The sequence below is a fragment of the Equus asinus genome, chromosome 2, assembly GCF_041296235.1.
Source record: "Equus asinus isolate D_3611 breed Donkey chromosome 2, EquAss-T2T_v2, whole genome shotgun sequence".
Lineage (NCBI taxonomy): Eukaryota > Metazoa > Chordata > Mammalia > Perissodactyla > Equidae > Equus > Equus asinus.
In genome coordinates this window covers 53,022,239-53,046,191 of record NC_091791.1, presented here as the reverse complement: position 1 = coordinate 53,046,191, position 23,953 = coordinate 53,022,239, and the positions used below count along the sequence as shown (strand labels likewise).

Genomic DNA, 23,953 nt, shown 5'->3' with positions numbered 1-23,953 from the left:
ATGCATTTAAAATATACTTATTTAATATTGATGTGAAAAATAAAACTCTTCTTTTTTTAAAATCTTACAGAAAATCCTAAAGGTAAAAACAAACAGTTAATGAATAAAAGAAGGAAACCTGAAGAGGATGAAAAGAAACTAAATATGAAAAGACTACGAACTGACAATGTTTCAGACTTTTCTGAGAGTAGTGACTCAGAAAATTCAAATAAGAGAATAATAAATAATTCCTCAGAGCAGAAGCCAGAGACTGAGTTGAAAAATAAAAACACTTCAAAGATAAATGGAGAAGAAGGAAAATCCCAGAATAATGAGAAGGCAGGAGAAGAGACACCAATAGATAGCCAGCCTCCCTGGGATCAAATACAGGAAGAAAAAAAACACGAAGAAGCAGAAAAGCAGAAGTCTGTTGACTCTCAGCTTCAAGGAAAAATGATTATCCACTCATCAGAACAGGCCACACTTTCTGATCGTAATCCCAATGATTTACTTCTTCAGGAATGCAATATGGAAAAAACACATACAGTGGAATTGTTACCAAAGGAGAAGTTCATATCCAGACCACCCACACCAAAATGTGTTATTGATATTACGAATGACACTAATTTGGAAAAGGTGGCTCAGGAAAACTCAAGCACATTTGGCATTCAGACGCTTCAGAAAATGGATTCTAGTGTTAGTGATTCAAAACATTCAATTGCAAATACAAAATACTTAGAAACAGCAAAACGAGATTCTGACCAGAGCTGGGTCAGTGATGTAGTTAAAGTAGATTTAACCCAATCAAATGTTAGGAATGCTTGTTCAGGAAATGATCACCTGAATATGGAAAAAGAGAAAAATCAATATGTCTCTTACATGTCTTCTCTAAACACAGTTTCTGTCATGGAAGATAAGCTGCATAAGCGAAGTCCGCCCCCAGAGACTATAAAATCTAAACTTAATACTTCAGTAGATGCTCACAAGACAAAATCTAATCCATCACCTGAAGCTATTAAACCTAAAATTACCCATTCTCCTGATTCTGTAAAGACTAAAGCCACTTATGTGAACAGCCAAGCTGCTGTTGAAAGAAGACTGGCAAGTAAGATAGAACATGAGTTATCAAGATGCAGTTTTCATCCAGTTCCTATTCGAGGCACTACCTTGGAAACTACAAAGAGCCCTCTTATCATTGATAAAAATGAGCATTTCACAGTTTACAGAGATCCTGCGCTTATTGGGTCAGAAACAGGAGGTAATCACATTTCACCTTTCTTAAACCAGCATCCTTTTCCTCTTCATTCTTCATCCCATAGAACCTGTTTAAATCCAGGTACCCATCACCCTGCCTTAAGTCCTGCACCCCACTTACTGGCCGGATCATCCAGTCAAACTCCATTACCTACCATTAACACTCACCCTCTGACTAGTGGTCCACACCATTCTGTTCATCACCCTCATTTACTTCCTACTGTGTTACCTGGAGTGCCTACTGCCTCCTTACTTGGTGGCCACCCACGACTAGAGACTGCTCATGCCAACAGCTTGAGCCACTTAGCACTAGCACACCAGCAACAGCAACAGTTGTTACAGCACCAGTCACCTCATCTTCTTGGACAAGCCCATCCTTCTGCTTCATATAATCAGCTTGGACTTTATCCAATTATTTGGCAATATCCAAATGGAACACATGCGTACTCAGGACTTGGTCTACCTTCTTCTAAGTGGGTTCACCCAGAAAATGCAGTTAATGCTGAATCTTCATTAAGGAGGGTAAGTTATGCTGTGTTTGCATATCAGTATCTATTTATTAATCAACATATATATAAGTGCTTTTTCATTATCTTGTTAATTGTTTAGATTTCCCAACATAAAATGTATTCGAATTTTTCAAACAGTTGGTTTTCCAATTATAATGAAATTTTTGATGCTTAGTAACTTTTGGAGCTTTGGAAGCTGAAATCTCAGAAAAGCCTATTTATAAAAAAGCCAATTTAAGGAAGTAAAATTTAGATTGTTTTTAATATGCCTGTTATGAAGAATGAATATCTTCATAACTAATTATGGTACACATCCGTAGTAATTTTGCTCAGCTAAATTCCTAGAAGTGAAATTTCTGGATTAAAATATATATAAAATTGTAAAGTTTTGATATGCACTATCAAATTATTTTTAAAAGACAAATTGTTGTATCCCCCAGCTAGATACATTATATTGGTTGTATGTTACAAGCTATGACTCTCTAAGCCCCTTGTTTTCTTAAGGGTACCAAGGTTGGAGAGTCTAGATATTTGGGAGTAAGGTTGGGGCTGAGATTCTCTACCTAAAGCAGTATTGCTGAAAGTGGTGGTATAGGGCTCTTTTTCCTTCATGGGCTATGTGTTTTCCATAGCCAAATTCATTTTCATACTAGGAAATGGTTGTTGAGGGCATTACTAGCACCAGTGTCAAAAACGGAGGAGTGGGTGTCACTGTTAAATTCCAGGAGACAACTTAGTCCTTGGTGTTGCCCAGGATGCTCTTCAAGTATCCCACAGAATCTTTCTTAACACTATTTACTTATTTATATTGTGGTAAAAAACACAACATTAAATTTACCATCCTAAGCATTTTAAGTGTACAGTTCAGTAATCTTAAGTGTATTCACATTGTTGTGCAATAGATTCTCTAGAACTTTTTCATCTTGCAAAACTGAAATTCTATATGTGTTAAACATTCATCCCCCTGCCTTTTCCCCCTAGTCCTTGGCAGCCACTTTTCTACTTTATTTCTATGGTTCTGACTGCTTTAGATACTTCATTTGAGTAGAATCATACAGTATTTATCCTTCTCTGGCTTATTTTATGCAGCATAATGTCCTTGAAGTTCATCCATGTTGTAGCATGAAACAGGATTTTCTCCTATTTTAAGCTCCATAATATTCCATTCTATGTATATGCCACATTTTCTGTATACATTCATTTGTCGGTAGACTTTTGGGTTACTTCCACTCATTGGCTGTTGTGAATAATGCTGCAAAGAACATGAATATTTTTGATACCTTTCTCAAGTTGAGTGAGAGCCACACTAGATATTTTGGAGGTGGCAATTTGGAAGACAGTACTAGTGAGCTTCTCATTTACTTGAAGCATAATACTGCTTACATAGAGCCTTGGTTGTGGCACTAGATGCAAGGCAGTAGATGCAAGGATGCCAAAAGTTTGTCAGAGGAATTGTTACGATATTCTGGGTAGCAATGATGACATAGACTGTGTGGTGAGTCCTTCCTTGATTCCCACATTGTCATTATTGACCTTGGTTGTAAGGGGCATCAAGTGGTTAGTGGTGTAAGATGGAGTTATAACATGTTTTGAAGGATATTTCTTGTGGTTTATTCCTATTACAAACGTCAGCTCCTTTTGGCTCTACTTTCATGTGAGCTTTGGCCTTCTTTAATGAAGTTACCGGTGAGCTCCACAATTTATTCTTCTCCAGCGTCCCCACATTTGATGTTGGCAGGATCTCAGTTCTAGAAGAATTGTGCTTGCATTAATCATAAGCTTCTCATTCCCATTCTTGATGGTGCCATTGAACTTACAGTAAGTGGAATCTTACTAGAATGTGTACATTACAGAGTTGAAGTCAAAAGAGTCACTACTCACTGCAATATCCTCTTTGCCAGAATTGAAAGCAGGCCTGATGACCCAACTGCCCAGCTCAGCCACATTTTTACTCTGACCTGTCACTTTCATGTGTAGTGAATGTGGCTGCAGTTGATAATGGACAGAGGCAGGCTAGGAGAACATATGGGAGCCAAGAGCTGGCAAATAGTTTTGAATTTTCTTCCATAACTTCCAAACCCTGGAAAACAGATCTAAAAGTAATTGCTAGAAATGGCTTGGGTAGGAGCCTCTCTCAGTATGTGTCATCTAGCCTCCATGTTTATAAGGGCATAAAATGTTTTAGTAACTGGTCATAAACTTGTTAAACTCAAAACAAGCATATCAATTTTGCTTTGTTATATAAAATTATAAAGGAGTAAATTTTAGTAACATTTTGAGCAAATAGGAAGATCTCTTAACCCCGGTATTGTGAATTAAAGTGAAGAAACAGGAAATAATTTTGTTGTCTGTTTTTAAAGATTTTAATTTTCCTTCTTCTCCCCAAAGTTCCCCCAGTACATAGTTGTATATTTTTAGTTGTGGGTCCTTCTAGTTGTGGCATGTGGGACACCACCTCAGCATGGCTTGACGAGCAGTGCTAGGTCTCCTCCCGGGATCCAAACCAGCGAAACCCTGGGCCACCGAAGCAGAGCACATGAACCCAACCACTCGGCCACAGTGCCAGCCCCAGGAAATAATTTTTAGTGATAATTTATAGTCAAAAACTTTTATCACCACCATAATTGATTGCAACTTGAGATTTCTGGATCTTGTAGAACTGAGGCCTTTTAAACATATATTTGAATGATCCTTATGTGCCTGTATATGTGTATTTTTTCCCTATTTGAGGTTTACTGTTTATAATGTATATTTTTAATCTAAGTAATTTACAGCAGCATATCTTTGGTGTGATACTGTAATGCTTTTGCGTTATCATTTTGAGATGTAAAATTTATTCCTTTTGTTAAAACCAAAGAATTCTATTTTCCCAATATCTGACTCAACAAAGCATAACTCAACAAGACATATTTTGGAGGAATGTCAGTGAGTCATAGTATAGAAACTATCCTTAAGCACGTAATTAGATAGTTGTAAGTCTCAACATAAAGATCAATGTCACCAAATATTCAGTATGAGAAAGGCAGAATATTGATATATAAAAAATTAGTTTTGTTATACCTCCAAGTTTAATGATCTAACAGTGTTTATAGCTTACAGTGAAATGGAGGACAATTGGGCCTTGAAAATGTAATTTTCTGTCAATTCTAAGTAAATTGTTACACTGGAAAAATTCATTGTTTTTGAAGACAAAAATTGGCAAATGAACTTGATTTTAATTTCTAATTCTGGTGAAGTGTATTTTAGGTATAACATTCTGTTTTTTCTGTTAGCAACATATATTCTTTTGGTGTTTGAATCTTAGGAAATTATAAGCTTGGTTCTCTTTACATCATTTATTAGTTAAAGGCAAAAACTTAAAGATCTGCATCAGTAAAATAGATAAATTTCTGGAAATTACTATTCTAATGTGAATTAATTTTCCATATCATATGAAAAAATCCATATAATAATGTCGGTTACTTATTTGTCTGAATATTTCTCATAAAATGGATTTAGAAAATGTCGCATGCTGCATAAATATACTGCTGTTAAAGCCCTGCTATGATACTATGTTCAGCTTCTTCTAGTAACTGAAGTTTGATTTTTTTTTTTTTAAATAGAATTCTCCCAGTCCTTGGTTACATCAACCAACCCCTGTGACCTCAGCAGATGGTATTGGATTACTTAGTCACATTCCTGTCAGACCCTCCAGTGCAGAGCCTCATCGGCCTCTTAAAATTACAGCGCATTCCAGTCCACCATTGACAAAAACTTTAGTAGATCATCATAAAGAGTGAGTTGACCAATGCTTAAAACTTACAAATACCTTGTCTTTTATAGTTTTTCTTAATTCACTTTCTTAAACAGGTAATTTTAAGTTAATAAATGTTTTTAAAAATCTCTTAAAATGGCTTCAAATAAGTACTATTCTTTCTGTTTGATATACTTCCTAATTTACTCGATAATGTTAGAGTACCTGAAAGGAAAGTCATGTTTTACTTTTATAATAAGATGATGTTGCATAGAAACTATGTTTGTATCATACAAGAAAAAGTGTTTACAGAAACCTTTGTGTATTTTCTTTTCTAGAGAATTGGAGAGGAAAGCCTTTATTGAACCGTTACGTTCTGTTGCGTCCACATCAGTGAAAAACGACCTGGATCTAAATAGGTCACAGACTGGAAAAGATAGTCATTTGCATAGGCATTTTGTGGATCCTGTATTGAATCAATTGCAGCGACCATCCCAGGAGACTGGAGAGAGAGTAAACAAATATAAGGAGGAACACCGTCGAATTCTTCAAGAAAGTATTGATGTTGCTCCCTTTACAACTAAAATCAAGGGCCTTGAGGGTGAGAGAGAGAATTATTCCAGAGTAGCAGCATCATCTTCTAGCCCTAAAAGCCATGTCATCAAACAAGACAAAGATGTGGAATGCTCAGTATCAGATCTTTATAAAATGAAGCACTCAGTGCCTCAGAGTTTACCCCAAAGTAACTATTTCACAACACTGTCTAATAGTGTGGTCAATGAACCACCAAGGTCCTACCCATCCAAAGAGGTTTCAAATATTTACACTGAAAAGCAGAGTAATACCCTTGCTGCAGCAGCTAATCCTCAAACTCTGACTTCATTTATATCGTCTCTTTCAAAGCCTCCACCTTTAATTAAACACCAACCAGAAAGTGAAGGTTTAGTAGGCAAGATACCAGAACATCTTTCCCATCAAATTGCTTCTCACTCAGTAACAACCTTCAGAAATGATTGTAATAGAAGTCCTACCCATTTGTCAGTTTCTTCTACAAATACACTCCGGAGCATGCCTGCTTTACATAGAGCACCAGTATTTCACCCACCAATCCATCACAGCCTGGAAAGAAAGGAAAGCAGCTATAGTAGCCTTTCCCCTCCAACTTTAACTCCAGTGATGCCTGTAAATGCTGGTGGGAAAGTTCAAGAATCACAAAAGCCTCCAACTCTAATTCCTGAGCCAAAAGACTCTCAGGGAAATTTTAAGAGTTCTGAAAAGAGTTTGACAGAAATGTGGAAATCTAATAATAACCTCAGCAAAGAGAAAGCTGAATGGCATGTGGAGAAAAGCAGCGGAAAGTCACAGGCTGCTATGGCATCTGTCATTGTACGTCCACCTTCTAGTACAAAAGTTGATGGCATGCCAGCAATGCAGTTAGCTTCCAAAGATCGAGTTAGTGAACGATCTTCAACTGGGGCAAATCAAACAGATTGCCTGAAACCAGCAGAAGCTGGAGAGGCTGGAAGAATCATTCTGCCAAGTGTGAATTCAGACAGTGCTCATATAAAATCTGAAAAAAACTTTCAGGCTGTCTCACAGGGCAGTATTCCCAGTTCAGTCATGTCTGCTGTAAATATAATGTGTAATACTGAAACGGATGTATGCACATCTGCTGCCACTACCACCAGTGTTTCCAGCTGGGGTGGTTCAGAAATAATTTACTCTTTATCAAATACTGTTTTGGCCTCTAAATCTTTAGAATGTACCTCTTCAAAAAGTGTCAGTCATTCAGTGTCTCAAACACAAGAATGCAAGGTCAGCACCACAGCTCCAGTTACACCATCCAGTAGTAAGACAGGAAGTGCTGTTCAGCCCAGCTCTGGGTTCTCAGGCACAACTGATTTTATCCATTTAAAAAAGCACAAGGCAGCATTGGCTGCAGCTCAGTATAAAAGTAGTAATGTCAGTGAGACTGAGCCTAATGCTTTGAAAAATCAGACATCTTCAGCCTCCCTTCTCTTGGATAGCACTGTAGTCTGTAGTACAATAAACAAAGCTAACTCTGTAGGAAATGGGCAAGTGTCCCAGACAAGTCAACCAAACTACCATACTAAACTGAAAAAGGCCTGGCTTACTAGACATTCAGAGGAAGATAAAAATACTAATAAAACGGAAAATTCAGGGAATTCTGTATCAGAAATTATTAAGCCATGTTCTGTCAATTTAATAGCCTCTACATCTAATGATATACAAAACAGTGTAGATAGTAAGATCATAGTTGATAAATACATAAAAGATGATAAAATCAATCGGAGAAAAGCCAAAAGAACTTATGAATCTGGCTCTGAAAGTGGAGACTCGGATGAAAGTGAAAGCAAGTCAGAGCAAAGGACTAAAAGGCAACCTAAGCCAACTTACAAAAAGAAGCAAAATGATTTGCAGAAGAGAAAAGCTGAAATAGAAGAAGATTTAAAACCCAATGGGGTTCTCAGCAGGAGTGCCAAAGAAAAAAGTAAATTGAAGTTGCAGAGCAATAGTAATAGTGGTAAGTAAATTGCTTTTTTATCTCAGGTAAAGTGGGCTGTCTGTTCTTGCAATAATGGTGCAATTCTTTAAAGAGTAGTGAGCATAAAGGCATCTTTTGACTTTATTTGTATGCCCTAGCATAATGTATGTGCATTGACCTCATTTCTATATTTCATAAGTACTCTATTAGAAGAAATGAGAGAAAGAAGACATATCTATTTTTAAGAGACTTGTAGAGATATGTTTTACCTAGCACTAATATTGGCAAAACTCCAGTGTGTAATTTAGTAGTTACTCAGAATTTTGACCATTTCTAACAACTGTCAAAATGCAGTTATAGCTATCACACCAAAAGTGAATTTCTAATATTAGGTGTTTACCTTTAACAAAATATGGTTGGAAAAGAAATCCTATTCACATACACTTCTTTTAAGTCACATTTTAGAAGAGAATTACTTCAAAGCAACGCGAATGTGGTCTACACCTCCCCCTTCTCTCATCTAGTGATAAAATTGAAAGCTTATTGAAATTACTTTCTATTTAACTAATAATGCTACTCATTCAGGCAATCCTTAACAATGGGTAAAAGTTAAATAAGGGGGGGGGGTTGTGGTTTTGTGTGTTCCTTTCTATATTCCAGCAGAACTTCTATAATAAGTAAAAGTTTTAAAATTGATAATATTTGTATTTCACTTATGGCTACAGGCAAAATAAGTGATGCTTGCCAGTAATATTCACTATAAAGTGTTTCTGTATGTTTTTACTCTAGAAGTAGTTTTTCTCAGTTTGCTTATTTCTTTTTAGGTGTGTTGCACAATGCAGAAAGCACTTAATAGTTTCACTATATCCGTGTATTCATCCACATACAATATATGAAATATCTGTGACAATGTGGACATTCAAGAAGTTCTTTCATAAGCATTTGGATGCTTGAAGGCTCTTATTTGAGCCTTTTCACTGAATGAGGTTTTCCCACATGCCTGTGTGAAAACCAAAGGCAAAGTGAAGGAGAGAAAAAGAGGAGGATGGAATCATAGAAAAGGACAGTCAGAAAGTGAAAGAACAAAGGAAAACAAGCTCAACTAGACAGAGAGGCTGACAGACTGAAATGCAAATATAGTCAGAAGAAAAAAAGGGAGATTCACAACAAAGGATACAGGATATGTGCCATTTACTTGAATATTGGATCATATACAGTGTTGCTTTTTCTTTCTCATGTATCTACTTACTTTCCCAGGGAATTCTTAAGAGGCTTAGTGTGGTCAATAGTTGTTTCTCTTCCATTTCAGGTAACAATTCCTTTGGTGTTGGATATTCAAATACCTCAGTTAAACTTACAGAAAACAGAGATGGGAACCTTCCAGCTTTTAACACTTAGAAAACTCTTGCCAAGTTACATTTATATAATTAACTCATAATGAGGTCCATATTCTGTTTTCATTTTGAGGCTGAATGTATATGTTCCCAAGCAAGAGTTCTAAGACAAAGACTGGAATCAGCACTTTTTCCCCCTCAAGTTGTGATACTTAGTCAAATCTCCCCTACTTAGTAACTGAATAGTTTCAGAGAGACTATTTTAAGTCCTATTTATTCCCAAGTCCAAAATAATATTGTGACTATTAAATGCTATCTATTAATTATGGGCAGAGTTGACTTGCTTTTGTTCTAGGCTGTCTAGAAAAGTTCTCTAAATTGGGAATTTGTAAGTCTAACTGCTACACCTGAGAGGATTATCTACCTCATGGATTAAATATGACCTTTATCTTTCTAATGTAAATTGGAGTTGTCATCAGTCGTAGTCAATCAAAAAGAGTGAGTTAAGTCTGCACTTAGAGAATGTAATTTGATTACATACACTATTATACATGTATAATTATATATTACACACAGATACATATATAACCATATGTTTCTTAATACATTCTAAAGCCAGGTATAATAGATTTTGCCTTATCTGTTGTTTTGGAATGTCTTCATGTCTACTGCCTTTTGTTACTGATAATTAAAAGTTGGCTCCTTTTCTGTGAGTAATTTTTAACATAATTTTGTTTTATAAACTGAAATTGTCCATCAGATTTAAATGTATCTATAAGTCCTATGATACACAAAACCAGTGGTTTAACTATAATCAGAATTAATTTCTATATCTCAAAAAATCTGTTTTAAGGTGATGGCATGTCAGAGGTTAAAAGTTAGCGTGTATTTGTCTGTTTTCTTCCTCGCTAGTTTTCTGTTGCTGGAACATCTGTTTGAGGATTTGCTAATTGAGAACTAAGGTTGAAAAGGTTCTTATGGTATAAAGGAAGTAGAAATAGCATTGAGTTAGATATTTTCTGTTGACTAAGTGCCTTAATCTCAAACTTTTAGATTTTAGATGTTGCCAATGGATTAGATATATAGAGTTGAAAGATGAAGTTTTATTTATTGTCCAAATACTATTTATAGTAAAATTCATAACGGGAGTTAGCTACAGTCATGTGTGGCCAACTCTAGAAGCAAAAATTATAGTATCAAAAACTGTCCATATGACCTGGGCCTTCCTGTCTTTGTAATTCATTCATTCATTTTTTAAAAAAAAGGGGGCTCTAAGTGTCTGTTTTGTGTCACAGAATTGAGATTTGCTTTGAAATGTCCGGTTCTTTATTATAATACTGTTTTAATTGTTCACAATGGTATGGTTATCCATACTCTGAACTGTTCCATTATTTGGAATATAAAAGCATATTGGTTAATAGTTGTTTTCTAGTCAATCTAGAAATAGATTGCATTTGGTTTATTCTACTGTAACAAATGCCAAATAAAAATTTATCAGCAGTGTATAATTTCTGTTGTTTATTTTGACTTCTGAAAGCTCTAAATTTTTATACAGTCCATAGGAGAAAACTGTCTAATAACAGTGGAGGAAATAACAAACCTTTTACACAAGCCTTCTGGAAATGTTTTTACTCCTTAAGTGGTATGTTTGCACAAATGTATTTCTCTAGTGGATTAAGCCAAATGGCTCCTTGCCCCAAGTTAAAGACAGAACAGGGGAGAACATGTAATTGTAAAGAACCAGACAGCAATCCTAAAAGTGCTTAATAACAAAGCCAATTTTAAATGAGCCACCATGGAGTTTAAACACGATACTTCCTATGTTAAGATGTGTGATCTTGCTGTAATTGTACTGTGTACACTGTCAACAGGTAAGTGAGAGTGGGAGCTCAGGACAAGAGTTTTACTACATGTTTCTGCAAGAAGCATATAGACTCAGGAGAATAGTTGTACTGCCTCTGATCCCCAAAATGGACAGGATTAGAAAACACAAGAGTAGGAAATACAATTTATTCTTTCAACACGACAAATAGCAAACTATATAAATCTCATGTCTGACGTATAGATATATTAATATGGGCATTATAAGTACACTTATAAGAATCAACAAATATTTGTCTGTCCCAACATAGGTTGCTTTTACATGAGTATATTTTTTTAAATTTAATAGGCAAAATTTAATTTATGTATAATATTTTGAGTTCTTCCTGCTCCATAGATGATTGATTACTTAAGCCAATGTTATTATAACAGTTAAGTTTAAGTTAATAAACATGGTGAAGCAGTGATGAAGAGTATAGTAAACTAATTTTTTCCTGCAAATTTTAGGCTATATAGTGCTTTGAGTTTTTTTTCTTTTAGACTTTTCGGATACCCTTTTTTCTTCCTACCATCAGAAAAGACAGCCAAGTAAATAGTGCTTTTTTCTTTTAATTCCTTCAAGCCTTTCTATTTTTCTAAAAGATACTGCTTCTATCACTATATTGATATCAAATGTAGGGCATTATAATAAGGGAGAGATAGAAAAAATATCTTAGCCCCTTGTCTCCCAAATATTGGTATTATAAATCACCACTTGTCTTAATGAGCCACACATACCTTGGAGAATCAGATTAAGTATTTCAAAACAATATAAATATGTTGAAACTAGCTTATAGTTTCTAAAACTTTTGGTCTTTAGGTTCTTCCTGTGGCTCTTGAAAGAGCTTCCTCCTACGTATATCAAATTTCTGTGTAGAGAGGCTATATTTTTTGCTATAGATTTACATAGAAAATAAATGATTTTTGTGTTTGCTATTATACACATGTGAATACTTAATATGCAAAGATTTCAGTCAGCTGGAAGATTTATTAGCTCTTCATTTCCAGCATACTGACATGAGTTCATTTGGTTAGTAGAATAGTAAGTAAATAGAAATGCTGCTGTGGACTTTTTAGTTATTAATGAGTATCTAGAACTATAATCTCTTTGCTGCTTTTCTGCAATCTTAATATATTGTCAAAATTTTATAATTGAATTTTTATCTCAAGGAGTTTACCTTTCTAAAACGGTATAATCTTGCTAATACTTTCCTACTGGTTTTACAGCTGGCATCCCTCGTTCGGTATTAAAAGATTGGCGTAAAGTCAAGAAGCTGAAGCAAACTGGGGAATCCTTTTTACAGGATGACTCCTGCTGTGAGATAGGGCCTAATTTGCAAAAGTGCCGGGAATGTAGACTTATCCGGAGTAAAAAAGGAGAAGAACCAAGTCACTCACCAGTATTTTGTAGATTTTACTACTTTAGACGGTAAGTGAAAATACGTAATTGGAGAAAAGTATGTTTATTGGATATTGGGAATTATACTGTCATTCCGAGGGTATCTCTTGGAGGTGGGAATGAGTCTTTGAGCCTCTTTGTTTCTGAAACAGTATAAAAGAATATTAGGGGCTGGCCCCGTGGCCAAGTGGTTAAGTTTGCGTGCTCCACTGCAGGCGGCCCAGTGTTTCATTGGTTCGAATCCTGGGCGCGGACATGGCACTGCTCATCAAACCACGCTGAGGCAGCATCCCACATGCCACAACTAGAAGGACCCACAGTGAAGAATATACAACTATGTACTGGGGGGCTTTGGGGAGAAAAAAGGAAAAAAATAAAATCTTTAACAAAAAAAAAGAATATTAAACTTTTTTTGTGCTAAGTTTAACTATAGCTAGCTATTGGACTGAACTCATATTCACATTGCTACTTGTGTTCATATGGCCTTTCTCTTCTGAGATATTTAATCTTCTTTAATGAGAAAATGTTAATATTTTTTTCTAGAAAATGATAGGAAACAGCAGTTTGATTTAAGGATTTTTTTTTTTAATTTATAAACTGTGGCCAAACAATGTTACATTTATATCTGCATTAACTAGCAATTACAAATAGTCTATAAATCTAACTAAACAATCTAGGCATGAAACCAAATTCAGTTCATTGTATTGGGATACCCATACTTTTATTAAACATATGTAGCTATAAAAATATGAGTTATAAGATCATAAGGATTTGTTAGTACCATGTCACATTTCACAGGTTTTGTAGTAAACATAAAAACAACTTATAGCTGTTATGAACCTATATACTGCTATAACATTAATTTTACTGAATAATACTTTAGTACTAAAAACTTACAGATAGACTTGTAAGAGTTCAACTAAAGAATAGCTGGGTAACCTAACCAGTAGAGACTAGGTTAATGTCTCAGATTCTAGAATCAGTCATTCCTGGATTTTAGTCCCAGCTCTGACCCTTCATTCCTGTATGACTGTTAACTGTAGTAGGACTGTATACAGCTAAGCCTGTCTTATAATGTGAGTGATAGTGGTACCTACCTCAGAGAGGTTTTGTCAAGATTAAATGAGATAAAGTACACAAAGTTCTTAGTGTAGTACCAAGCACATATGAAATGCTCTATTAATGTTTTTATTTTTTGCTGTTATTTTATTAATCATTATCATGATCTTCCTAAGAAGTTAGGAGACACTTTACTCTGGCAAATATACTGTTCTGGAGGCTGAGTAGAGAACTCAGAAATATGTATAGGCATATCTCGTTTTATTGCACTTTGCTCTATCGTGCTTCACAAATACTATGTTTTTTATAAGACCCTCCACCAGCAAAAAAGATTATGAGTCACTGAAGGCTCAGATGATGGTTAGCACTTTTTAGCAATAAGTTATTTTTTAATGAAGGAATGCACATTGGTTTTTTTAGACATAATGCTATTGCACAGTTAATAGACTACAGTATAGTATAAATGTAACTTTTATATACACTGGGAAACCAAAAAATTCACCACTCACTTTATTGCGATAATCACTTTATTGTGGTGGTCTGAAACCCAACCCACAATCTCTCTCTCTGAGGTATGCCTGTATTGGTAGGAACAGAACAAATTCTGTTTCTTAGTTACTTCATGGTCTTTCTAGCCAGCAATCCTCAAAAGACAGACAACTTCAAAGAATAGTTACAGAATGTAGTACACATGGAAGTGCAGAAAAGATGAAAAAGGAATTAGAAGCCAAGTAAGTTTGAAAAGATAAGAAAATCTTGGGAAAATTTGAAGGAAAGAAATGTTCAGATAGAGATATCATAAAGCTGAAATAAGATGATGGGTTATAACAAAGGGAGAAATTTTGTTTAGAAAAAAGAGGGAAAGGGTAAGGTAATAAAGGTATGAGAAAAAGGAGTAAAAGGAATGTTATTGGTGTTGTCCATTTGGAAAATACAGAGTGACTTATAATGAACTTTTGATATCCGCTGTTTGAGAATAAAGAGAGTAAGTGCAAAGATAATTGAGGAATAACCACCGGGCACTAAGGGAATGGCAATTTTGCCTTCCATTTACCCTAAACTTGTCTGAATTGAGTAGTTACATTAATTACATATCAGCAGCTAAGAGGAAGTAAGCACACTAATTGGGTTCCTAATAAACTTAAGAGTTTCATCCTTGTTCCTCTAAATCACGTTAAAGTGTCATCTTAATGAAGAAAAATGTATGTGTACTTGGCATTTTCTTAATCCTCCCGGTAAGAGTCTTAAGGTGATTTAGGGCATTTTCAACTTTAAAGGTTCCTCATTTATATTTTGTATGAAATAATAGCACTGCTGTAGGCAGCATTTGGCCAACATTTTAACCCTTGTCCTCATCAAACACTTGGTCATAGTTCTCATTTGGTTGGAGTTAAGCATAAGTGATAGGGAATATCTTATTTCTTGAAATAATCTAAAATTGGTGTGCTTATCATTGTCATTTGTGTAACACTATGGAAGTTATTTAAGTTGGTTAAATTTAATAATCAAAGTGTGTGTGTGTATAAAGGACTATCCTGTTTCCTTGTTTTTTAATTGTAAATATAATTTATATATATAATGTAATGTAAAAATATAAATTATAAATTTACAATTTTACAGAAAACAGACTTCTATCCTAGTATCTAATGCTTTTATGTTTTAATATTTCAGATTGTCATTTAGTAAAAATGGAGTGGTTAGAATAGATGGTTTCTCTTCTCCTGACCAATATGATGATGAAGCTATGAGTTTATGGACACATGAAAATTATGAAGATGATGAACTAGACATAGAAACTTCAAAATACATCTTGGATATAATAGGTGATAAGTTCTGTCAATTAGTAACATCTGAAAAAACAGCTTTGTCCTGGGTGAAGAAGGATGGTAAGAAAGTTAAATACTTAAAACATGAAACTGTACAGATTTCATTTTAAGAATTTCTCTGAAGTATGTTTATTTTCTGGAAGTCCGTAATCTTACCTAGTCTTGTGGCTTTTAGTTTTGATAATGGCGCTTTATGTACAAATGCCACCTGTTTATCTTAAGGTAACAAACATTTTCCAATTGAGTGAGAATTAAATGAATTAACAATTTGTGAAATCATGGTAGCATTTTGCTATTTCTGCCATTCTGATGTGATTTAGCATGATAAAGATACTTTGAATGCAAAATTGGGAAATTTCAGCATTTGCCATATAAAGACATAATCCATCTCACTTATTTAAGTTTTTAATCTGGTATGGTTCATCATAGTCTTTAGAGTTAGAAGGTAGATTTATATTTGAATCTCAACTTTACTCCTTGCTTAATTATAGGAGAATGATAACTGCCTCATAGATTCATTTAGAAAGTAGTTATCTTAATTATGCTTACTTATGTAAAGCATCTAACATACTAGGTGCTCTAAATGTTAGCTTCTGATCCTTCTCTTCCCTTAAATCAGTGGTTTGTCCCCTAGGGGACATTTGACACTGATTGAAAACCTTTTTCATTGCGTAACTGAAAGCTGGGGGTAGGTAGAGTACTAGCTTTTAATAGGTGGAGGCCCAAGATTCCCCAAAACATCCTACAATTCACAAGATGGTTGTCCCTCACAACAGAGAATTATTCTGTCCAAAATGTCAAAAGTGCCAAAATTGAGAAACTCTCCATTAGATGTAAGTCTTCTGAAGAGAATTACTAAGTACTTCAAGAAATCTGCTATTGATCTTTAGTTAATATATCTTCAAAGTTTTTGGTTTGCCTTTAAATGTTTGTTTTTCTGTATTTCAGCCAAAATTGCCTGGAAAAGAGCAGTGAGAGGAGTCCGGGAGATGTGTGATGCATGTGAAGCAACGTTGTTTAACATTCACTGGGTCTGCCAAAAATGTGGATTTGTGGTCTGCTTAGATTGTTACAAGGCAAAGGAAAGAAAGAGTTCTAGAGGTCGGTTTATAAATTGAAATTTTTTGTAGTGTTCATTTTCTTTAGGATCACTCATCTGTAAAATTAGATGTATGTTGTTTTTTTCCCTAACTTCCTTAATTATGAATATATGACATTAAGGAAGTTTCATGAAGTTTTGTTTTTTGTTTTTGTTTTCTGAGGAAGATTAGCCCTGAGCTAACATGTGTGCCACCAATCCTCCTCTTTTTGCTGAGAAAGACTGGTCCTTAGCTAACATCCGTGCCCATCTTCCTCTACTTTCTATGTGGGATGCCGGCCACAGCATGGCTTGACAGCCAGTGCAGAGGTCCACACCCCAGATCCGAACCAGCGAACCCCGGGACCAGCAAAGTGGAATGTGCAAACTTAACCACTGTGCCACCAGGCCAGCTCCGTGAAGTTTGTTTTTAAAAGGAGGAGTAACCACCTTTATTAATGGCCAGATTTTCTAGAATAAAACTGCGTCTATATCTTTTTAGCTTGATTAGGAGATACATCCTATCATTGCAAGCAAATAGTTTGTTAATGTAGCCCAAATTTAGGTTAGGCTTTGATGCTCTCAGATTCCAACATGTAGGATCCTGAAGTCTCTTCTAGAACCTGTTACACAGTCATGCATGTAAATCACAATTGAATACTTGTGTGAATTGATTTTTCTAAATAATTGGTCCATAAAGTTCAAATCAAAATGTTCAAGAGTAAGTATTCTGCCATTAGTACCATTTATCTCCTAGTTCTTAGAGAATGAAGAAGTCTTTATTATATATGAAAGCCTTTGAAACTATTATTTCCAATTTCTAGATAAATAAAATGGCACAGAAACAGTGTTCTGCATGCCATTACAGCTGGAGATATTAAGTTTGAAAAGGAAGTAACTAAATTTACCTTTTCTCATGCTAAAAATGTTTTAGAAAAAGTTTATCCAAGGCAGTTTTGGAAGTTGCTACCTAATACTCTAATACTGATAACCTGAAAGTATTGAGTCGTTTGGGGTAAAGTCTTAATGAAATGAGAGGATTCAAATTGTGTAAGTATTAAAAATAAAATCATGTTTAGTGATAGACTTCAATGTCTAAAAACAGTGAAATGTCATTTTTCATTTCAGGCAGCTCTTTTTCAGAGTAATATATCAGATAGATGAACCATGTTTTAGCCATCAGTATCTTTTCCACTGATAGGATTACTAAAGTCTCACCCTTACCAACCCTTTTTCTTACACACTCAGCACTTTAGAGACCTGAGCGAGTGGAGAAGCATGTCCAAACATCTAAAACTAGGTGTTTCTGTGATATGGAAAAGATATATAAATATGAGTAAAATGTGAAACTATAATAAGGAATGCATTTTAGGCAATTAAATATCTTCAAAACCATAAAAATATATTTAGATATTTTCAGTTGATAGAATTAGCTGCACTGTTATAAAACTTTGTGACATGCATTTTATATTCCTTTTTTCTGGTTCCATATTATTATATGTTGCTATATTGTATGCATATATATAAACATGAATCCTTTTTGGAACAAGATGGGGTATGTTATAATAAACCTAAATAGTTGTGTTGCTGTCGATTTTCATACTCCAGGTGTATCTTGGACATATTGTGGGTTTGGTTCCAGACCACCGCAATAAAGCAAGTTACACGAGTTTTTTGGTTTCCCAATGCATGTAAAAGTTGTGTTTACACTATACTGTAGTCTATTTAGTGTGCAGTAGCATTATGTCTAAAAACAGTGTAGATACCTTAATTAAAAAAGAATTTGTTGCCAAAAAAATGCTAACCATCTTCTGAGCCTTCAGTAACTCATAATGTTTTTGCTGGTGGAGGGCCTTGTAAAAAACACAATATCTGCAAAGCACAATAAAACAAGCTATGCCTGTACTATTAATTTTGAAAGTATAGTCTGTCAGTCACCATATCTTTTGGGGTGGGGGTATTACCTATATGCTTGAGTTATATTCTGTGTTTTCTATATATCTCCGTATTCTCCTTATTTCACTGTTAAATGTTATAATAAATTCACCTTCACTGGTTTGTAGCTTTATACGGTGGTAATTAACGTAATTGTCTAAAATATAAGCAGTTAGAAAACGTTTACAAATTACTGTGTAGGCATTGGAAGGGAAAGTCAGAAAGCTTTTAAGGAAAACCAGTTTTAGAGTGGATTTGAATTGTATTTAGTCTGAGACTTTTTGTGATTCAATAGTTCTAGATTTTTTTATGCTAAATTTAATGAGCTTTGTGACCGTTATTGAAGGTCTTATAGCCACATTATAATTAGCTGTCTATGTCATTAAATGTATAGAGAAAGATCTCCTTTAAATCAAGGTATTGAATACTTTTCCTGTATATGATATGCCTGATGTTATGCCTTAATATGTTTTGCAACTCCAGGTATGGAGTATGCTTTGTTTAAAGGCAATAATAGCAATTAAATTTTCACGTCTCGTGACAATTCTTCTACATGTTTCTGAAGCAGAAAAGGAAAGGAAGTTAGCAGTAGCCTCCAACTTGTATCAGTCTGATGAACTAAGATTGGGCAAAAGTCCTGTTGGCACAGAGCATAGCTAAGAGATAAAAGGAGATTAGCTACAGAGAAGCTAGAATCAGAGAGGGATGATAGAGGTGACTAATACATTAATGATAATTTAAAAAATGGTCATTTTAGAAAAGGCTAATAACATTATATCAATTTTGTATCCTATTTTAATAAAATTCTCAGAACGGTGCAACTGTCTTATTTTTTTAAGAACCAAACATTTGAGGCCTACTATTGATATTTTATATAATTATTAACCTCTTTATATACAAGTCACCAATTTTATAATAGTAAAACCATAACTGATATAAAAGTATGTATGTTATAATCTTACAGATAAAGAACTATATGCTTGGATGAAGTGTGTGAAGGGACAGCCTCATGATCACAAACATTTAATGCCAACTCAAATTATCCCTGGTTCTGGTAAGTATAAATAATATACATTATTTACTTAGTAGCGTAACAGCTCTTGGTTGCTCCAGATTATTTAGAAGTATGTAGGAGTATACTAGAATGGAGAGGTAAGGTTTATCTAATCTTGACTTTTTCTTGCTCAGTTATTAGAATCCTCTGTGTATCAAAACTAGCAAGAGAAGCCCAGCTCCAGTGACGAAAAAAGCCAGAGGAACCATTTTAGAAGAGAAAAACGTAAAGAGAGTAATGAAAAAGCTTATTAGATTTATAATGAAAGGTTATTCTACTTTTTTTGAGCATACTGAATTTTTAATAATAGAGAAAAGAATTGGGGCCAGCCTGGTGGCGCAGTGGTTAAGTGCACACGTTCCACTTCTTGGCAGCCCAGGGTTCGCGGGTTCAGATCCCGGGTGTGGACATGGCACCGCTTGGCATGCCATACTGTGGTAGGCGTCCCACGAATAAAGTAGATGAAAATGGGTGTGGATGTTAGCTCAGGGCCAGTCTTCTTCAGCAAAAAGAAGAGGACTGGCAGTAGTTAGCTCAGGGCTAATCTTCCTCAAAAAAAAAAAATAATAATAGAGAAAAGAACAGAGAACGTGAATTTGGGTGAATGAAGTAGATGGAGGGGATGAAGTAAAAAATAGAAGAGAAGTGAAAAGAGAAACCAAAAAATTTTATAATCTTAACAACCAGTGGTAACCTTTTTATTAACCACTATTATATTTTGTAGTTTTGACAGATCTTCTAGATGCGATGCACACTCTTAGAGAAAAATATGGTATAAAATCCCATTGTCACTGTACTAACAAACAGAATATACAAGTTGGAAATTTTCCTACAATGAATGGCGTGTCTCAAGTGAGTAAAAAATCTCTAATCACTCAAATAAAACGCATGGTTAAATTAATCAGCTTTGATATTTGAAATCCAGTTTAGAACTTGAGTTTTGTAAATTATGTTTTCTATGTTACCATATAAATATGACTACTACTTTTAACTCTGAATACCTGAAGAGAGAGTATTTTAAAAATTCAATTGTTCTACCCTTGTAGGTTTTACAGAATGTTCTTAATCACAGTAATAAAATTTCTCTGTGCATGCCTGAGTCTCAGCAGCAAAATACCCCTCAGAAGTCTGAGAGTAATGGCAACAGCAGCCCAGCGAGTGATATAAGCACAGACAGCAAGTTAACTCCTCCAGAATCCCAATCACCACTGCACTGGTTAGCAGATCTTGCAGAGCAAAAAGCCAGAGAGGAAAAAAAAGGTAAATATAATTAATTATCTAAGTAGATAATAAAGGATTATAATATAACCAACAGTGTACAATTATACATTAATGTACTATTCGCTTAGAACAATTTACTTTGGTCTTCTGCTTGCGTTATGGCTTACGGTTCTGTAATACATTTGTCTTAGTAATTACTTTCCTCCCTGTGATTGCATCAGAATTAGTTAGAGAATCATTTGTGGGTGAGCATATCCATAAAGCCACCAGAGCACTAGAATTGTAACTTGTACTTTCTCCCTGTCTTAGTTGTAGCATTTTTCGTTTGTGACAGGTGCAAAGTCAGCTACATGTCTAAGATAGTGAGGAAGGCCTTTTCACGTTCGAACTGTTAGACTCCGTTTTGAAGGATCTAACCCATCTTCTGTTGTGTGTTTAGGTGAATAAATGACTAGTGCCAGAGTTTTTACCTCTCACTATAAAACGTAGGGTGCCAGTTTTGTCTGTACTTTAGCAGCATGCTTAATTTTACTTGAATTTTGTAAAATGATTTATTTCAGAAAACAAAGACCTTGCCCTTGAAAAGCAAATTAAAGAAGAGGGAGAACAAGACAACCCTGATTCTCCGAACAGCAGAACGTCACCTCCTGTGTCCCAGAATAATGAACAAGGCTCAACCTTACGGGATTTGCTGACCACAACAGCTGGCAAGCTTCGTGTGGGTTCCACAGATGCTGGCATTGCCTTTGCACCAGTGTATTCGATGGGAACCCCAGTAAGTGAGATGTTAGATTTTGGCTTTCATATGGGCCTTAAATTTAGATGATTTGGAGACTTGGTTGTGAACTGCATGAAAAATATATGCAGATGAAATCAAATATACCAAATTACTAGTCATGTTCTTATTTGCATTATAACTCTCATAACTTAAAAACTGGAGATTTTGTTCTCTTTCCAGGTGAAAATTTTGGGCAAGAGGCATTTTGATGCCAGAATGCCCTAAGACACTTCATCAGAATTTGAAAACCATATATCTAGTGGGAGAGAAAAAAACATATAGAAGTGAACGTTTTGTTTCTTAAAATATTCAGAAATTAATTTTTGGTTTAATTATCCATCAGGAAAAAATAAACAGAATAATTGTATAGACAGGCACAAATTCTTAGTGGCTTTTAAAAGTATATGGGAGATTCCACCTACCTGTCTCCTCTGCCCTAGTCCTAAAACAATATAAAAAGGTAGGAAAGCCACACTTCTAGTTTCTGCAGACGTGGCAGTTTCTCACATGGAGACCACCAAACTTCTGGTTCCTACCTATCAAGAACAGTGTAGGGACTAGAAATCCATATCCACTGACAATGATTATATAATCTTGAAGGCAGGTATATATTTTGTGTTGCTTGTTTGCTATGTTAGTAAATCAAAGTGAAAATTTTTAAATGTATACTTTTCCTCTCAAAATATAATTTTTTTCCCTAATAGAGTGGTAAAACTGGAAGGACTATGCCAAACATTCTTGATGACATAATTGCTTCGGTTGTTGAAAACAAAATTCCACCAAATAAAGCCTCTAAGATAAATGTGAAACCAGAGCTTAAAGAAGAGCCTAAAGAGAGCAGAAAATCTGCCATGGATGAAAACAATAAATTATACAGTGATATACCACATTCTTGGATCTGTGAGAAGCATATTCTGTGGCTTAAGGACTATAAAAATATTAATAATTGGAAGCTTTTCAGAGAGTTTTGGAAACATGGACAAGTGAGTATTTTAAGGTGATTTAGTACATTCTTAGTGGAACTCAAGCTCGTTGAGTAGGCAAAATGGTTCTCTCCTTAGGGATAGAAACACGGGAAAGATAGTACCACAGTTGGGGCAGAAGTAAGATAGCAAAACACCAAAAAGGTTACCAGATGATTACTTTAGAATTCTTCTTTTTGGCCAGATTTAAATGAATTAACAGGGAACCACTGTTTATTTGGTGTTATATTTTTGATCTGTCAGTCAACAGACTTTTAATAGAGCCATATATTTACAAAGTTTGCTACCTCCTTCATTTTTTTACATTTATAAAGCCAAGTTAACAGATTTATATCTACTATTAAAACATTAATACTAGAAGCATTTTTCTTGAACTGCTGGAGATGTAGATGTTTTTTCCTTTAATGTTTATTCACAGAGCATTTATTTATGTTAGTTTATCAAATCTTGAATGACAATCTCCATTATTTAATTCTGCTCAAATAAAATGATTTTGTTTCACCAAAGTTTTGATATACATTTCAGATGGCAATTTGCTACATTAATGCACAAGTTATGAACAGAATTAAGAATTTGCATGACTTATGTTATGCAAATTATGTTCAGTTTTTTTCTTGCTTTCTGGAAAACATCATTGCTATTTTATTTCACTTTTCTTCATTCAACAGATAGTTATTGAGCACCTAATAAAATCTAGTCTTTCTGCTGGTTGTTAAAGATATAAAAATGAGTAAGTTATGTAAAAACGAGTAAGAACTATTTTAGTACAATGGTTTAAAATGTTTCTAGGTCACTAATCCTTTTCAAAAATCCTATGAAAGCTTGGTTCCTCTCTCCTGAGAAAAAATAGACACCCATCCATTACATTTAGGGGGTTTTTTTGGTTGGCTCTCCTTGAAGTCTCCATGCCATTGCTGGGTCACAATTTAGACCACTTAATTTTGTGTGGGCTTCAATAAATAAATATTTTTATAAATATGTTAAATATTCTAAGAAATTTGTTTAAAGTGCTATGGAAACCCAAAGGAAAGAATGACTAAGCTAGAGTACTAATTCAGAAAGGCTAGTTTGAATTGATGCCACAGAGGTTAAGTGAAGTTTTTCTAGATGGCCAAGAGGTTAGAGATAAACAAAAGGCATCAGGTGTTTGGAGAACTGTTCAGTTTTGTTTGTCTGGAATATAGGTAAGAGTTCTGTGGGTAGTGGTGGGGAAATGAGGTGTTTATGGTTATGATCATGAAGGGCCTTTACATATCATGCTAAGGAATTTGAACTTTATCCTGTAGATGATAGTTTTAATTGAGGAATCACAGTAATCAGCATGACATTTTAAAGTAACTGAGAGCAAAGCAGATTGGAAGTTGGATCAGAGGGGGATAAGACCAGAAGCAAGGAGTCCAGTTAGGAAGGCTTTTAGTATATTGCAAAGATGATGATGATGATGG

The 23,953-nt window shown here is 34.8% G+C and overlaps 1 protein-coding gene across 9 annotated transcripts in view; it reads left to right on the top strand.

Moving 5' to 3' along the window:
* Positions 1-23,953, top strand: part of JMJD1C (jumonji domain containing 1C) — a 346,802-nt gene that overhangs the window by 305,842 nt on the left and 17,007 nt on the right. For all 9 annotated transcript variants that reach the window (XM_044755764.2, XM_014833340.3, XM_070488619.1 and 6 more), the window contains 11 exons: positions 71-1,755; positions 5,345-5,517; positions 5,814-8,020; positions 12,403-12,604; positions 15,305-15,519; positions 16,408-16,560; positions 19,437-19,526; positions 20,251-20,378; positions 20,573-20,786; positions 21,308-21,522; positions 22,230-22,508. In XM_044755764.2, the coding sequence (XP_044611699.1) occupies positions 71-1,755; positions 5,345-5,517; positions 5,814-8,020; positions 12,403-12,604; positions 15,305-15,519; positions 16,408-16,560; positions 19,437-19,526; positions 20,251-20,378; positions 20,573-20,786; positions 21,308-21,522; positions 22,230-22,508 (5,561 nt within the window). The remainder of the gene's footprint in view (positions 1-70; positions 1,756-5,344; positions 5,518-5,813; positions 8,021-12,402; positions 12,605-15,304; positions 15,520-16,407; positions 16,561-19,436; positions 19,527-20,250; positions 20,379-20,572; positions 20,787-21,307; positions 21,523-22,229; positions 22,509-23,953) is intronic.